The sequence below is a fragment of the Ochotona curzoniae genome, unplaced genomic scaffold (assembly GCF_017591425.1).
Source record: "Ochotona curzoniae isolate NIBS_2020 unplaced genomic scaffold, NIBS_Ocur_1.0 contig_2321, whole genome shotgun sequence".
In the NCBI taxonomy this organism is placed as follows: domain Eukaryota; kingdom Metazoa; phylum Chordata; class Mammalia; order Lagomorpha; family Ochotonidae; genus Ochotona; species Ochotona curzoniae.
In genome coordinates, this window is record NW_024465421.1 from 17,657,363 (window position 1) to 17,675,628 (window position 18,266).

General features: G+C 53.3%; 1 protein-coding gene across 1 annotated transcript in view; it reads right to left on the reverse strand.

Moving 5' to 3' along the window:
• Positions 1-287: 287 nt before the first annotated feature.
• Positions 288-18,266, reverse strand: part of SNX29 (sorting nexin 29) — a 247,346-nt gene continuing 229,367 nt past the window's right edge. The window contains exons 20-21 of the mRNA XM_040973311.1: positions 7,705-7,844; positions 288-648 (exon numbers count right to left, since the gene is read on the reverse strand). Coding sequence (XP_040829245.1) covers positions 519-648; positions 7,705-7,844 — 270 coding nt within the window. The 3' untranslated portion in view covers positions 288-518. The remainder of the gene's footprint in view (positions 649-7,704; positions 7,845-18,266) is intronic.

Below are 18,266 nucleotides of genomic sequence, written 5' to 3' on the forward strand. Positions count from 1 at the left end.
GGCCCGATGTCTGACAGGTGGCAGGGTGGGCAGCACCACCCACGGCTGCCTCCCCAGGCCTGGAGAAGCCAGGCTGCAGGTGTCCCATGGTTGGGTTGGAGCTCGAGGTGGCAGGAGGCAGCCCGGTCTGCTCCTGTCCACAGGCTCAGCAGGCAGTGATGGAGGTGGGCACTGGGACTGGCAGTCTTCTTATTGCCACAGGGGAAGCATTAGGCGGCCGTTTCTGAAGCAGCCCCTGCCCGTGAGCGTCTTCCTGCCTCTGAGCTGCGGGGAGAGGGACAGGGATGCCCCTGGGGCAGACCTGGGTGAGCAGCGACCAGTCCCCTGTGCCTGTCCGTCGAGAAGTGGCCTGGCTCCCGAACTGAGCAGTTTAATCGGAGTGTCACATGGTCCGTGGGGAGGGAGCGCCCTGTGGATTTGGCAGCAGCCACACATCGCTCGGAAGGTGAGGGGGTTGGCTGCCAGGGCGGAGGCAGCTGGAGCAGGATGCAGGGCCCCTGTCTGGGGTCCTGTTGAGGTCAGAGGTCACCACTCTGGGGTTCCACATTGCGCGTCTCCCTGGGGTGGCCTCGGGAAAGCTTGGAGAAGCGTGAAGGCACCCTGGTCCGGTTGTTCTTGCTGATGGGTTCCCCAGGGGGGGTGATGTCTCTGTAAGACAGAAGGGAGACCTGGATGAATCTGGGGGTATGGGGTACAGCAGGGCAGGCTGTGAGAACAGCGCTGGAAAAGGTGGGGCTCCTCGCTGTCAGCTGTGATGAGGAGACCGGGGCGTTGGACACTGCAGCTTCAGTGCTCAACACAGATCCTGAGCCCATGTGCAGGGTACCCTGCACACGTCCTGACCCTAATGCAGGTATGCACAGCACATGATGATCCCAAAACACAAGTTCAACAGCACAGGTGTTGGCCCTAACACAGGGCCCACGGCACAGGTCCTGAACCTGGCATCAGGGAGCACAGGGCCTGGCCCTAAAATTAGGCTCAGGACCTGCACTGTGCACCCTCAGGCAAAGTACACAACACACATCCTCACAGCACAGGTCCTGACCTCACAGGGTGAGTACATTTGGTGTATACCGTCTAGAATAGGGGGTAACTGCACATGTCCTGAACTTGAATACACAGGGTACACACCTCAGGGCCTGACCCTGAGATACAGGGCACACAAGACAAGTGCTGACCCTAAGAATGATCAGGGAAACCACTCAGGACTGACCCTAACACACAGGTACACAGCACACGTCCTGACCCCAAGATAGAGTACAGAGCACAGGGCCCTAACACAGGTACACAGCACAAGTGCTCACCCTGGTGCAGAGTGGACAGTACACGTCCTGACCCTAAGACACAGAGCACACAGGAGGGATTCTGACCCCAGTGTTAGAATCTGGCTGTGTGCATTCTACCCTAACATAGAGGGTAAACAGCTCGGTGCTGACCCTAATATATAGGGGACACAGCACAGGGCCTGGCCCTAACACATAGGGGGTAAGGCACAGGACTTGGCCCTAAAATGCAAGATATCCACAAGGGGTGAACCCTAACTTACACGGTAGATAGCTCAGGCCCTGAGCCTAATGCACAGGGTACACAGAAGGGGTTGTGACCCTAAAATGCAGGCTCCGTAGGGCAGGCTGAACACTAATACCCAGGGTGCACAGCACAGATCCTGTCCTAATACGCACAGAGCACAGCAGGTTCCCAACTACTACAGGGAAATAGCTTGGGGTTGACCCTAACACCCGGGGTACAAAGCACAGGCTCTGACTCAAATCAGCACAAAGCTAGACCCTACTACAGAGGGCAGAGCTTGGGCCCTGACCCCAATACGCAGGGTACACAGTGCAGGGTTGCCCCCAGTACGCAGGGTACACATCAAGTCCTGAAACACCACAGCAATAAAGCACACAGCATGGGCTCTGACCCTCATAGTAGGGTTCATAAGTCTTTCCTGATGCTAGAACACAGTGTAGACACTATGGATCCTAATCCAATACACAGGCTACACAGCACGGTTCATGTCCCTAATACACAAGGGTACACAGCAGCATGCAGTACCGGGTTTAAAGCTCAGCTGGCCTCACTGCCAGCATGCTCCCATCATCACTGAGGGAGTGCCTTTGCCCTGAAGTACTCCTGACCCTGGGAGGCTCCCACACGTTTTCACTGGCTCACGCGGACAGTCTCAGCTTCTGTTTCTTGGCACAGAAACACAGGGTGGTGCACCAGCGCGCAGTGACCGGGGAGTCCCACAGTTAAAATGGGGCAGGAGAACTTGCCCAAGTTTCAGTAGTCTTGTGAAACTCGGCAAAATGCAACTAAGTGTTTAATTTCTTGGCATGCTGGCTGGGTAGCTTCCCTCTGGCTTCTCTGGGGCGGGATCTGGGAAGCACCCTGGGGAGACAGCTTACCGCAGCACCGGCCAGCCGTGTGGACATGCACAGCAATGACGTTACAGCTTCCGGGTAACTCTGTCACGGTCTCTTGAGACCCAGCCTTGTCTGACAACACTGCTAATCACTCTGACGTGACGACATGCCACCCTCCTCCCCTGGATCACAGCTCACTTAGGAGTGTGACCCCTTGCCCACAGCCTTTCTCTTTGTGGCGCAGCTGAAAATTTTTCTACTTAAATGCACCCGACAGTCCTTTGCTTCCCTCGCGGACTGCTTCCCAGAGCATCTGCATGAACACAGCGACACGCAGAAGGGAGTCCCGTGAGAGCAGACGGCAGTTCCATCCGGCTCAGAAGGGCTGCAGCGCCTCCTGCCTGCCCCTTCCTTATCTCCATCTCTGCTCTCCAGCCTCCATGCTTCATTATTTCTGACAAGGCAGAACAAGGTAAGCAGAGTTGCACATAAGAGTAGCCCCCACCCTGCCCCAGGCAACCACGACCAGTACCTGTGATGGCTCCCTGTAGGGTGTCCCATGCACACGTCCCTGGCATGCACAGTCCCTTGTATGGATTTCCTGATGGCTAAGGGGGATGCAGCAGGCATGGTGGCGCACCTGCACCATGCTCTTCCGGCCTCCCCTGGAAGTCACACAGGCTGGCCCCAAGCGTCCACTCCTTTCCTCTGGCTAGGTCAGCTCAGGAACGTTTGATGCTCTGGAGACCCCCTAACCCCTTGGCTCCACCCTTGCAGCAGGCAGGAGCTGCTGACCCATGCATCAAGGCCAGGGGAGCCTGGCTCCAGTGCAGCTGCCTACAAACAGGCGCAGACGGGGAGGCCTGGCCTGTGTTCTGAACTCACTAGCCAGCGGTCCCAGGAAAGCCAAGCCGGCTGACCCAGGACTTTCCTAGTGACAAGGACTTGACCACAAAGGAACACCCTCTCACACATGCGCAGTCCAACAGCTCTTGGGCTTTACCAGGGAGCAGGGCCTACAAGCTGCCTCCTTCCTTTTCCATCCTGGGATACAGACACCGAGGCAAATGGCCCTGGACCAATGGCGGAGACTGGGGGTCAGACTGGATGAGGGTCTGGACACACATCTGCCCCTGACACGCAGCCACTGCACCGTTCCGGGAGGGGAGGCATCAGGACAGTGCCTTGGTGCTGGGCATAAGGAGCTCATGTTATCACCCGAAACAGGCCAGAACAGGTGCCCCCTTGTCCTCCCTCGGTCTTGAGCTTGGCACTCCCAGGAGTGTTGTCCAGGTCCATGGAAACCCTGGGGCACCTGAGCTGTTCTGTGAGGGACTTCTCCCTGATGTCTTGGGCCACACCAGCTCAGGTCACGTGTAGCCCCAGGTAAAAAGCTGCTTTCCTGGCCACAATGTCCCTGCAGAGCTCAGCTTAGGGAGTCTCTGGCTTATTAAACAGGTGTGAAAGCCAGGAATGGCCTGCCAGTTCTGCGAAGGCCTGAGCTGGAATAAGCTGAGCCACTGGCCCAGCCTGTGGCCCCAGAAGGCACACAGGAGCTGCCGGCACTGGCTACCGAGGTGACTGCCCCTGCTCACTGTGCTGGGGCCCTTTCTGGGTCAGGTATAAATGTGGATTTCTCTCTGCCACCCTTTCCATTTGGAACAAGCCTGCCAGGTGCAGCCAGAATACCAGGCGACAGCCCTTAGGAGGGATATGCTCCAGAGACAGGGCCACCCCTTACCTCTGGCCACTCCCATAGAACTTCCTGTCCTCCATCCTCTCTCGATTTCTCCTCCATCCCCCTGGGTAGCTGCCTCTCTGCCAGGCTCTGCAGGTGGGCCCCAGTCCTTGGCACTCCTCTTCCGTACACTCAAGCCCTGGGAGGCCCACCCCGGGCTTGATCCTGTGTTCTTAATTCCAGGGTTCAATGCCCAGTCGCCACCCAAATAAGACCAGTACCTGCCAACCCAACCCTGCTGGCCACCTCCATCTTGTAATAGGCAGCTCTGTTCCCCCAGTGCCTCATGCAGGTATGCTTGTGCCCCAGCAGACCTTGCCAGTTCCCCATCCCCAGCCTGGTCTCTTCCCTTCTCCATGTGGGCCCAGGCTGCAGGCTAAGTTCCCGGCCAGTGAGGCAGCTGCTCCCCCTGCTGGTCTCCTTGTGTGGGGTCAAACCATTCTGTGGCCTCCTCCAGGACCTGGCTCTCCACCCCACTAGGCCCTGAGCAGAAGGCCCGTGAGGTGGTGACTGGGCGTGTGTGCTGAAGAGCTAGCATCTAACCCAGTGTCCAGTCAGTGCAGCACAGGGCCTGCGCAGTTCTGTTGGGGACACAGATGGTCAAAGGGCAGGGATGATGGCAGAACCTTCTCCATGTCCCCCTGTATACTTTTCTGACCTCACCAGAACTCAGAATCCAGGCAATGTAGATGAGACTGAGCTTCCCACATTCCTGTTTTCTAAGTTTCTCCCAGCTTAAAAAAAAAAAATCTTACCGGAAAGGCTGAATGACATGGAGATTTTCCATCTGCGGCTTCACTCCACACATGCCCCCAGCACCCTGCACACTACTCAGGCCTAACCCAGGAGCATAGCTCCATCCGGGTCTCCTCCTCCTCCGTGGACAGCAGAAGCCCAAGCACTTACCATCACCTGCTGCCATCCCAGGTGCACCGGCAGAGGGCTGGAGCTGCAGTGTGGCAACCGTGACTCCACCGGGCCTTCCAACAAGGACCACTGGCGTCCCAAGCACCAGCTCCACCTGCTGCTCGTGGCCACCTGCCCTGATGTCACCTTTTAGTATTAATTCTTATCCTGTTATTTTTCATGCATTTTTGAAAGCAATCCTAATCACTTATATTTAAAATTTCTTTACTAAATGCACTTGCACACTGGGTAGCTGCTGAAATGTGTCTAATTTTTTCATCATGTTTTCCTAGGTTTCCAGTCAAAACAAGCTGTAATTGCAGCAGCTCTATATGAAGGAATAAAGATTTCTCTCTTGTTCCTGGTAATTATAATCATCAATTGATCAATCGAGTAGTTCTACTCCACTCCTCGCCCTGTGGAGCTGAGCACAGGGTAGGGGGTGGACACGGAGAGTTCGGGGGTGGAGACCCCAGTGGGTGGGGTCACCGCATTATGAAACTCAGGTTCATCAGTTCTTAGTGGATGTAAAAAAAATAAAGAGACTTACTGTACTAGCCAAGTCATCTCAGGGCCAGGCCAGGGACTGGAACCGGGCCGCCCCACTCCAGCCAGTGTTTCACCTGATGGGCTCCCAAAGCACCACCCCCACCCCAGGGTGCCGATTCTTCTCCAAGAAGTGACTCACGGCTGGAGCCCAGAGAAGGCAGCCAGGGCCTGCAGACATCTGCAGCCGGGGTGAGCCCCCCACTCCCAGAGGGGTCCCTGCTGTGTGATGAGGGAGCTCCAAGGTGCCTCCCAAGGCTGCTCCCACACTAATCTCAGCTCCTGCCAGCCCCCACCCCAGCCCTCCTGCTGCTGGCCTTCACTCTGCCCTGACTCTTTCCTCCCGTGCATCTTAGGCCGGTGGATTCAGAAAAGCCACCCTGACGCAAGGGAGGGCCGCAATGGCTCAGTGCACCTGCCAGGGACCCCTTTGCGGCACTCGGGAGGAAGGGATCCCTGACAGTGCCAAGGGGCTGTCCCAGTGCTGCTTGCCCTGCAGTGTGGATGCTTCTCACTGTGTAAGGTGCAGCCCCCTCCACACAGTGCCCCCTGCAGGCTCTCCAAGGCCAGAGCTCAGTTGGTTTTCTCTGCCTGAAGCTTAGCACAGTTCCCAGGTGCATGGGACAATCATCACATACTTTTAAACTCCAAGCTGAGGGAACAGCTTGGAAACTCCCTCTGGGGAGCCTCTGTGACCTGAGGCAAAAACTGGCTTCAAAGCCAAAGTGGTTACCAGAGATAAAGAACAAACAACTGAACACACGTGCAGCTAACAACTGCTGTCCCAGTACAGGCAGCAGACAACCGAAGGGACGGCCAGACAGCTGGAGACAACAGTCCACTCTCGGTAATGGGCAGAACTGTGAGAACAGACAGAGGACCTGCCACACACAGCACTGCACCCTGGGCAGACTTCAGGATAGCCCATTAGTTAGGCCACCAGCTAAGTCTCAGTACACTTTTAAGACACACGTTATACCAAGTACTTTCTCCATTCACAACAAAATGGGTCAGAAATCAATAACCAAAGCAAAACTGGAATGTTCCCAGAATTATGGGCTGTCAGTAGCACACTCGCAGATAATCAAAAGATCATGGAAGTAACAGGGAGGGGAGAATGTTCTGGACCCCTGGTTTGGTGGTTACCTTTGACTTCCCTGTGCTTAGAAGCTCTGGGTCTGGAAAGGGCAGCCCCAAAGCCTGCAATCCAGGGGACACAGGCTCCTCGGTCAACTTCAGACCTGAGGCCCCCTAAGCTCCCTGCTGGCAAAGGGCCCCAACAGCTGAGCTGTCTCCTTGCAGGTGAGTCTTGTTCAATGCTCCTGGTATGGGAGCCACCAGGACCACGTGAGCCCAGGATCCCAGGCAAGAGTGGCTGGGCAAGGAGGCTGGCAGGTGCCAGCTGAGAAGCGGCCATGGGGCACTGCCGTCTGCATGCCCGCCAGAGCCATGCCCTGCTCTGGGCGTACAGGGCCCCCACATCAACAGGCCCACATGGCAGACCCGTCACTCTCTAATGCTGTGGAGCTGCATGAGGTCAGGACTGCCGCCTCACCATTCCTGCTCTCTCCTCCGCCTAACCACTCTTTTCTCTAAGGACTGGCAGAGTGCTCAGTGTGGTGGCACTGGAAAGGGAGTGTCAGCAGGCCAGTCTGGGGTGCCTCAGAGGGGCAGTCCCTGGTAGAGGAGGGTGCTCAGAACCAACCTGTATGCCACAGAGGCCAGGATCTGGGGCACAAAGACCCTGGCTCCACTTGCTGGTTCTGAGCCTCTCTGAGCCTTGTTTCTTCACACTGTAAAATGCGTAACTACCCCTAGAGGGGGACGGGGGCTGCGGGAGTGGACGCTTGGGTTCACGCACGTGAACAGCGTAACATTGGAACCTCTGTTAGCCACACAGAAACAGCACCTTCCCTTTCATCAATGTGTCCAGCTGCACAGAAATCAGAGCCCTGAATTCACCTGTGAGCCTCTGACCTCACTTGCAGACTTTGGGGGAGCCCAAAGCACAACTGAGCCTCCCAGCACCTTCAGGGCTCCAAGGAGGTCTGGGGTCCACAGAGGTCACCTGGCCCAGGCTCCCAGCCTTCCAAGGAGATGGGAAGAAAGAAGCCAGCGGCAGAGGCCACGTGATGAGGTACTTACACAAAGAAGGGCATCAGCTGAATCAGAGTCTCTTTCTTGGGGTTGGCAGCAAACTCGGGGACCGCCTGGATGACTTTGTTCATGACACTGCGCAGGTAATTCTGGAGCTGCTTTCTTCGTTCCTCCACAAACTTGGCATCCTGAGCAAACACACAAGGCACAGGCATCAGAGGACGACTGCTCTGGCCGCTCAGAGCCCACGCAGGAGAAAATGCAAACCATTCACCCTCATCATGGGGACACCCACCATGAGGGAGCCTCAGGGACCACCTAAGGGGCTCCGTGGCAGGAAGGGTGAGGCGGGGGGTGGGGTGGGGAGCTAAGCAGCCATGCATACTCTTGGGAAGTCTCTTCTCCAAACACTGGAGACAAGGAGACACAAGACACGGCCAGGGCACACAAGGTCTGCACCCCTACTCCTGGCTCTCACACCCCAAGCATACGCCACCTCCCGGGGCTCAGGGGTAAGTGGCAGGAGGGACAAGGTATGACAAGGAGCAGGGCACGCTCTAAGGACTGCCTGGGGTCTCTGTCCCCCAAAGCCTCAACTGTTTTCCATGTGTACCAGCACTTTCGCCTTTCTGCTATGGACTCTGAAAGGCAACCACACTCAGCAAGGCGCCTCATTCCCAGTGCTTCAACGTGGGTGTCTGGAGGGTGAAAGGCACCTTTCTGTCTAATCACACCCACCAGCACCTCTAGCAAAGGCGATGCTGATCATTGGTGTTATCTGATTGCTGGTCTGGCTTGAACGGGCCTGCTTCTCCCAGGATTCTTGAAGAGGTGGCAGGGCCGAGTCACTCTTCAGTGGGTGACACAACACCGCACAAAGCTGGAGCTGTTGTGTGGTGGGTTAGCCACGACCTGTGACTCTGGCATCCCTACGAATGTGTGTTCTGCTCCTGGCTGCTCCACTTCGCAGCCAGCTCCTTACTAATGCACTTAGAAGGGCAATGAGGATGGCCCAAGTGCTTGGGCCCCTGCACTTGTATGGGAGACCCAGGTAAAGTTCCCAGTTCCCAGCTTTGGCCTGGCCCAGCCCTTGCTGTTTTAGTTATTTGGGGAGTGAGCCAGCAAGTGGAAGAGCTCGTTCTGCCTTTCAAATAAGTATTTTTAAAAACAATAACAACTAAAAAAACTCTGCACAAAATTCACTGCCCCGGGTCATATTGAAGGTCGAGCCTCCTACGAAGACAGCTCTGCTAGCCTCACCACAGGTCACACCTAGGTGCCCATAAACCCGACTCGATCCCCAGACATGTCCCAGTGGCCTGGGAAAACCATTAAAACCTCAAGATTTCAGCACAAGGCCTAAATTATTGGATTCCTCTCATCAACAAGCAGCCTCACTGGTGAGCACGGGCTAGGCAATGAGGACCCTCCACAGGTGCTGCCCCCCTGCCCAGCCCCTCCCCGTGGGCCAGCAAACTTCCACCCAAAAGGCCCTACTGCATCCAGTACACATCAGAGGGGCCCGTGGTGCCATTTCCCAGCTCTGTGGGCCTGAAGCCAAACCGCCTGAGGACTTGAGTTTCCTGCCTGTGAAATGGGGGTAAGGAAGTACCTGCCTGTTAGGGGCAATCCCAGCTGAGCCAGGTCACCAGTCCTGCCACACTCTGTGATGGGCCCCCATGTCCATGGATGTTTGGCTAGGACAGGTGCTGGGGAGGCCGCAGGGAGGTGTGTCTGCCTCACAGCGGGAAGGGAGAGAGAGAGAGCTCTCCTATGAGCGGGCCTCTTAAGAGGCTGCTGTCCCTGAGCCTTACAGGGGACACACACGTGCGCTAGGGAGTCCTGCTAAGTGTCCCCAGGTGGGGCAAGGGTGTGCCAAGTGGAGGGAAGGGGGTAAATGTCCAAAAGAAACCCCCAGGGCAGAGGGCAGGCCCAAGTGGCCAGGCTTAGCAGCTCCAGGGGATCGGCTGAGCTTAGCAGGAGTCCAACCAGGCACAGTAGCCAGTGGGAGGTGGGAAGGCAGAGAACTGGGATATGATAAGCATATATACCGACAGGGAAGTGGGCAGGCGGCAGTAGGTGAAGAGATTTCAAATTCCATTCACCCCACGTTCCTGCTGAGAATTCTTCAGTCCCTCTGTGTGCCTGCCTTTCTTCTCCCATTCTGCACTGCTCTCCGCTGTCTTCTGTGTCTATCTGGGTTGCTTCCTTGGTTGGGAGCACCCTGGGCCCACTAGCGCCCCATCCCTATCTGCTTCCTGGGAAGGGCTCGGGTAGAGAGTGGTGGGGTCATTCCTTCCCTTAATGCTTTCTACTTCCCACTGGAACAGAAATCCTGTAAAGGCCAGGACTCTGTGTGGCTCATCCCTGGACCACCAGGGCCTGCTCTCGGAACCAGGAGATGAAGATTGGATGGATAAATTGAATGTCTGAAAAGTTCGCATGCATGCACACACCCCAGGGTGGACTGGAGTGGTGAGGCAGGGTATCAGGGAGGACAATCTGCAAGATGCTGGGCAGTTGAGGGTTGGGAAGACTAGGCTGCCCCCTACACAGTGGCTCCCTAGGCCCACCTGTCCTGTGGGCAGAGAGCTAAAGAGTAGAGGCCTGGGTCACAAATGACCTGCTCCTTCACAGGCCCCATGGCGTGTGCCCCCTAGAGACCAGCACCTCTGAGGGAGCACCTGGTTCTTCAAGGGACCCAAAGCATGTGTGAACCTTCCAGCTGGGCTCCTGGGGCAGAAGCCAAAACGCAGATGAGAAGTGATAGGGCTGGATGGCAGCCCGGCCTGCAGAATGTGCCAGACTCCTTTGGTGGCCACTTAGTCCTTGCCGCCCAGGGCCCTGCCGTCATGGCGTGTGGCATCCCTATTGTAATAGCATTGTCAATTATGGTTTACGGCTATTAATAGAGAGTGCTGGGAGTCAGGAAGGAACACTCAGGACTATTTCCCAGTGAGTGTTTTTCCCCTTCCAGATAAAGTTAATTTTATCTTGAGCCTCAAGAAGATAAAGATACCATCAAATGAAGAATAGCTATTTTGAAAATGACAGTATGCTGTGAATGAGACAATGTGGTACGGGTCCTGAAAGCAATGGCTGGGTCGCACCCCGGCCTCCTGCTGAACCCTGACTTCCTGGACCTTCCTGACAGGTGCACTTGTCCCACACATGCCCCATCACCAATAGGGCACCTGCCATACAGCCAGGATGAAATGTGTACGTGGTCTGCCGTGGGGCATGGCACCTGTCTGATATGATACCATAGTGACAGTGGCAGTAGCATTGTCAATATCCAGCAAGGAGCCAGGCACACTGCATCCTCACACCTAACTCTCCAATAGAGGTGGGGGTAGCTGGAGCTCCACAGAACCCACCTGTCAGAGGCAGGGCACCCAGAGGCACACGGCAGAGGAGGGGGATCGGGCGGCTCTGAGAGTCTAACTCGCCAGCCTTGGCCCATGCCTCTCTGAAAGGGGATCCAGAGCCAGGAAGGGGCTGCAGATGCCAAATCTTGTAGCTGGGGAGATCCCAGGACTCAGAAAGAGATGAGTGGAAGGGCTGGGGTGGCTGCAGGCAGAAAGCTGGAGCTAAGGCGTGAGGTCCCAGCCCGGAGTCTTGACACTGTCAGGGTGGCAGGTGTTCTAAACAAGACAGAAACCTTCCCTTCTATGGAACTGAGGCACTAGCAAGAAGCCACTGTTCAGTTCCAGAATCTGCTTGAAGAACTGGGAGTCATGACCCAGTCAGGGGATTGGAGGGTGCAGGGTGTCTGCTATCCTGAGAGATGCTGCCTTCTGTAAACCCAGATGGATCATGAGCTTGCTTTGTTAGAAGCTTTGTGCCTGGGCCACTGATCCTGCAGCCTGAACTGTTTCTAGGGAGTTGTGTAACCAAGCCAGCTTGCAGGCCACACAGAGAGATCAGGGCAAGCTGAGGAGAGAAACCCTGGGGACGTTGGCGAGCAATGCAGAGCTGGCATGGTGGACCCTCTCAGCCATGTCCCGGATATTCAGTGGACCTCTGTACAAGTTCCTGATTGGGTGATATCAGCAAAGCTGCAGCAAGTAGCCTTTCCTGGTTAGCTCTGGAGATACGACACAGCAAAGAGGAAATGGCTCTTTTAAATGGGCCTCATGCTGGGCCTGAGCTCCAAAGTTCCCAAGGGAGGACCCGATGTCCACACCCAAGCCAGCCAGCTGAGAGCCAGCTAGTCCCCTACTTGTTTAATCAGTGGGGTGAGAGACATCCCTGAGAGTTAACCAGTCCTCCACTTGGTGAGCCAGCAGGGTAAGAGAAGTGGCTGACAGTTAACCATCTTCTACTTGGTGAGCCAGCCTTTTGCTCTAGGACGGTCACCAGGTGGAGCACATCAGGTGTACACAAGAGACAGAAAGGGGCTGGGCAAGGAGGGCTCAGTGGGACGAGTCCCGGGGAGACTTCCCGACTGTGAGCCCTCTATGACCTTGCGCCACCTGAGGCCACGGTCCCTGCCTCTCCTGGAGAGATAAGGGGGCAAGGTTCTGCTCTCTGTTCTACCCAAGCAGCTTAAGCCCCCCGCCCCCACTTACAAGAGAACATTTTGGCCATGGACTGGAGAGAAAGTGAAAGGAGACAAAGAAGTGGAGCCCTACACAAGCCTCGCCCCACTCCTCACCAACTGTGGGAAGAAATGCCCAGCAGCCAGCTTCCATTTACTAGCCTAAACCAACCCTGCTTGGCACATCCTCCATGTGCCAGAATTTGGGAATGGAAGTGACAAATGCTCCATGCTTTCCATCAAGGCACTAGAGGTCTATCATTCATTCAAGCATTCATTCATTAGCACAGAGAGAAGTAGACTCACCCACTCACCAACCTGCCCTGACCTGCCCAGGGTTACAGAAAGTAGGTGCCGGAGGGAATGAGCAGCAGCGTGGCTCACAGAGTCAGCCCTTCACTCTCCCATCAGGTGTGCAGGAGCACGCCAGGCATGTGCAGGGACCATGACACCACACAGCGAGCTTCCAAGCCAGCTTGCAGGCCACACAGAGAGATCAGGGCCGAGCTTTTGCCATGGAGAGCAGGGAGAATACAGCTCCCTTCCGGCCAGGCAGTGTGGATGAGCGCCCGGGAAGGTCGAGGTGTAATCCTTTCACCCAAGGTTTTGCACTTATCAAAGGCTAAGAATTTGCATCTCATGTTATTCTGTCATGTATGAGATTTTTCTACAGTAGGGGGTAACATAAAACCAGCCCCTGCATGGTTGCAATTTGGGAAGTCCGCTAAGGAAGAACGCAGAGCAGCCTGCTGTTTCCCAAGCCCAGTATTAGAGAGAGCCGAGGAATCTGGGGTCACTGCAGGTCTCCCAGATACGCTAACCTTGGCAGCAGGAGGCTCCATTAACAAGCAAAAACGACCCAATCTTGGTGCTGCCCTGTGAGTGCCTGCCTGGGCCGGCAACCACACCCCCTCAGGGAGCCTGTAGTCCTTAGCCTGAAATTCACTCCATCCTCGCCTCCTTCCCTACTGGAAAAAAAAAGAAAATGCTGGTGGATGGGGAAAGCACCAAGCCCAAGGGGGACAAGGGGACAAATCACAACCACTGTGAACAGTGGCTGGTGGTGCGGGCCGGGCACCAAGCTCAGGCTCACAGGTCCCAGAGAAACACCACTCTGACTGCTGCTTGCTTCTCACAGACAAGGAAACCGAGGATCCTGCCTTCATGTTCCACCCCCAAAGTCGCCAACTAGAAAGCAGGGTGCTGAGGTCTGCACCCCAGGATCCGGCACCAGAATCCTTGCTCCTAAACATCTGACAATGTTTTTGATATTTCCTTCAAGGAAAAAGAGAAGCAATGTGGCCTTCTTAATGTTTACCTGTTTTTACTTTCTTGAAAGGCAGAGAGAGAAGCGCAGAGAGACAGCCGACTCTGATTCACTCCTCCAACGCCTGGCTGAAGCCAGAACTCGGCACAGAGGCCCAGCATCGGAGCATCCCGTCCCCCAGAGAGCAGTGTAAGAAAAACTCATGGGCGACAGGACACACCTGGTACTCTGAAGAACTAAAACATATTCTTCAGAGAAATGAAAGACAATCTAAATAAGAGGGTTGGGGAGACACTCTGCTCACGGACAGGAAGATAACATTTTTTAAAGGAGAAGACTTAAATTAATTGAAATATCCAATGAAACCCTTATCAAAATCCCAGTTGCCTTTTCTGCAAAATTAACAATTCGATCCTAAAATCACATGGAGTTTTAAGGAATGCAGAGTAGTCAAAATAGTTTGAAAAAAAAAAAATTGGAGGACTCACATTTCCCAATTCCAAAACTTACCACTGAACCACAGTAATCCAGAGAGTATGGAAGTGGCATAAGGATAAATATTTAGATCAGTAAAATAAACTCCCACATATGGTCAATTGATTTTCAACTAGGATGCCAAGACAATTCAGCAGGGGAACAAATGGTCTTTTTAACATATGGTGCTGGACTAGATACCCAGATGCAAGATAATGAAGCTTATACCTCATCGTTACACTGTGCACACACACACAAAATCACCTACAACTGAATCACAGACTAAAATAAAGACCCAAAATGATGTTACTGTTAGAACATGGGAATAAATCTTCATGATCCCAGATTTTTACCTAACCCAGGTAAAAATCTCCCTAAATACGCATTAAAAAAAAAAACCCTCAAGCAACAAATGAGAAAGGACATGCTTGAATTCATTAGGCTCCACACCAACATGCAAGGTTCCTCTGAGACACAGGATGGTTCCATTTTCTCCGGCTTAGGAGGATCAGGCACTTAACTCAAAAAAGCTTCGAAACTCATTACAAAAAAGAAAAAAAAAAAAAACTTCGCATTTCCATGGAAGGCAGAGTGCGGAGAAATTAAGTGATGGTAAAGTTCCACGGGGGTGGCTGGGCTTACTGCAGCTTTGATGTGGTGGAGACTGGCTCTCCCAAGAGGCAGTGGAGACTACATCCCACATTTGCAGGACATGCAAGGCCTCCCACACCCCAATTCAAGGACAGTTGCTGTGGGGACAAATGGAAGTAGAGTGTAGGCTGGCCCCCCTGGTCCTGCATGGCAATCACCACAAAATGCACCGATGGCCGGCCCTGTGCCAGGATGCTGCAGTGGGGCGTGGTGGAAAACATAGAGATAAGCTGCAAGCAGGGGAGGGGAGTGGATGCCAGAGTGGAAGCAACACAGGTGCTACTCACGGAGGTGACAGGACTGAGATGGAAGAGACACAGAGAAACCAGAATCACCAAGGAAAGGACTCCAACCAAAAGGTGACCGAAGGGGGGGGGGGGGACAAGGGAAGAGGAAGTCAGAAAGGTTAAAACTTATGACCATATCGCCAACCCTCTGGAGATCTGGGAAAGACAAGTTAAAATCACAATGAGAGGGGCTGCTGTTGTGGCTCTGTGAGCTAAGCATACCAGCATCCCATATCAGAGTGCTACTTTTGGTGGCAAAATACAAAATTTAAGTCAAACAATGGCAAGGGCTGTAGAGGATGAGAAACCACAGGGATGCCCTCATCTGGCTGGAAGTGAACTGGGGCCGCCACTTTGGAGAGCCATGCGGCAAGATGGAGACAAGCACATCTCAAGCAACCTCATTCATATACTCCTAGGACACACTCTGGAGAAACTAGGACTCAGCGTCTATACAAGTTACAGCTACTAGGGAGAGGGGAAAAAACAAAAAACTACCTAATGCATCCACCAAAGAGAGACCTAAGAACTACAACACTAAACAGTCATACAACAGAGTACCAAGCAATACAGTAACAGAACAGAATGCCACACACGCAAATGAGCTCATCCCCAAACCATAATACTGGTGAAGTTGTGAAAGGATACATAAAGGATTATATCACTTCTGGGAATCAGACAAAGAAAACCCTCTCGTAATCACTGTAATCAGTACAACCCATGCACAGGCTGGATTAGGAACCGGGAGGGAGGCGACAGAGCACATTCAGCTCCGTTTACAATGTCCATTTTCTAGACACTACCACAGGATGGTAACATGAGATACTCATTACGCTTTCCTGTCTGTTCTGGAAGCACATTCAAACCATTTTGTGGTGATGTCTTAAGCTTAGAAGCCAAGATGACAAAACGTGGATGGTGGCTAACTCCAGGTGGTAGGAATGTGGGTGGTATTTTCCTTTCACTTGGTATTTTGTCCCTCCCTCCGAGAAGTCGTCATCATGTTAACACGTTGGGGAACTTGCTGGCAGCCTTCACTAACAGGAAGCAGATGCACCAGCCAGGAGCGCCTGCTCTACTCTGAGGGACAGGGCTGGCCTCTAGCAGAAGGGAATGAAGAAGCAGAGCTTCCAGGGATGTTCCTTGTGGCACCAGCTGTACTTGAGCCAAATCAGAAGCCACCAAGCATATTTCAAGAGTAAAAGATAAACAAATTGTGGGGACATTCACACTGTGGGATACTACACAGCAATGCAAATGAGCCAACAACTGCCACTTGCAACAAAATGGATAAGCCTTCCAGAGGCAAATGTCAGGAGAGAAACAAATCAGACACAAAGGAGAAGGACCTGTTAGGTGAGTCCCCTTATATTGAGTCCTGCAAACTACCTCATGGCATCGGAAATTGTGACAGCAACCCCCAATGTGAGGAAGAGTGACAAGAAATGTTTTCTGTTCACACCTCCTTCTTGGCATTATGAACCTCAGCGTGTCCACAGTGTGAAAATCTATCACAGGTATATCTTGATTTCAAAGATATGAATGACAGCAGCAATAAAAAAACTCATCACCATTATCACTGCAAGAAAAGAAAGTAGGAGGAAGAGGAGAGGAAGAAAGAAAGAATCTAGCATGTAGTTGTCTCTGTTGTAAATTACAAAAATATGGAAACCATGCTGGCAAGACTCCATGGGGACCTCCACAAGAGCTGTTAGCATCTTCACCCATATGGGACAGCCAGCATGTGTCAGAGGCAGGATCTGAGTCCAAGCCTCCAAGGCCCCATGGCCCTCACTCACGATCACATGGCTGTTAACAACACACGGGGCCCAGCAATGTGCAGAGAAGGCTGTGGGGTACAGAAGGTACAGGGGCTCCCTGTGCCTGCGAGGGATGCTGAACCCCAGCAGGTATTACCACAGAAAGAACTGGAACAGCTGCAACTTCAAAGACTGAAAGGTTTTTTACCCCCAGCTAAAGATAAACCAAGTTTGCAACACAAAGTCCTCAAATATTAGTGGGAATGGAGAAGGTGTAGCAATTATTCTCAATTACTCAAGAAGGGGTAAGAGCTGAGAAGGACTCTTCCAAGTCGTGATTTTAATCAGTTGTCCAAAAATAGGAGGGAAATAGGAAGATGTTACATGGGTTGAATATATTCAGAGGCCTGCAGAGCTCAGAGGAGAGTAAATAATCGCACGCAAGTAATTCCATAGCCCCCAGAAACATTCTGGACAATATTTAATGCCCAGCAGAGAGTCAAGTGTCTAATAATTCGCATCAATGAGAGAACCAATGGGCCCATTACAGAGACACAGCTCTCCAGCTCAGCCTGAGTTGACTTAAGTAGAGGAAACAGCCCATGGTGGCTGCTTAATTGGGAGGGCTAGCTCCAACGCCGTGGTCTGAATACTGAGTCTGTAAATGGGAAGGCCACATCCAGTGCTGTGGTTTGGGAATTTAGCCCCTGAACTCATGTGTTAATAGCACTAAGGGTGCACTCAGCTATGGGGTTCAGAGGTGGGGCCTTTGGGAAGTGGTGGGTGGGGACCATTCAATTGGGTCATGGTGGCACTGTAGGGTGGTGATGAAACAGACACCTGTACTACTCATCTCTCGCTGAGCTGCCTGGGATCCCACCAGCAAGGCCACTCCAGAAGCCAAGCCAGGGAGCCAACCATCACAGCTGCAAGCCACAACCAACCTTCCACCATAAGGCAGACTGCCGTGGGCATTTCATCGCAACAACTGACAACTGACCAACATCTCCAGCAGGTGTTAACCAAATCTTTGTTGCCAGCAGGAATCTTGCTGAACATGCCAGCAATCAGTGGGCGGGTCCACAGGATCATGGGAGAAGCATGAACAATGATCTTCCATAGCACCATGTGGAGTCATTTCCAAGTCAAAGTGAGCATGGCAACTGGGCAAATGGGATTTGGTGGTGTAACAAGAACAGGCTGCACACAAATCTCTATGTAGCTTTAACTTCCTTACTCACCAAGCTGTTTTACTGTGTACCTACTATGCTCTAAGCACTCTGACAGATTTTAAGTCAGAGACTCAGGGCAATCAGGCCCTGCTCTTGAATTCCCTGGTGTCAGAGAGAGGGAAGTGGAAGGCAGGAAACTGGATGGATAGAGCATGAGAAAGGAAGCCAGAAAAGGGACAACTCATTCTTTGCTGGGGGAAGCCTTCCTGGAGGTGGTGGCAAGGCCACTGCAGGGCACAGGCCCTGCAAGGTCTGTGATCAATACCACCAATTAGGGCTGTGCAGGAGGGCAGGGTAGTAATGTGCTTCTAGTTGCTGGCTTTGGCTCTTGTCTTTGCAAATGACCTTGATATTTCTTTCACAGGATTTTGGTATCATGAAAAACTCCCCCTTCATCTC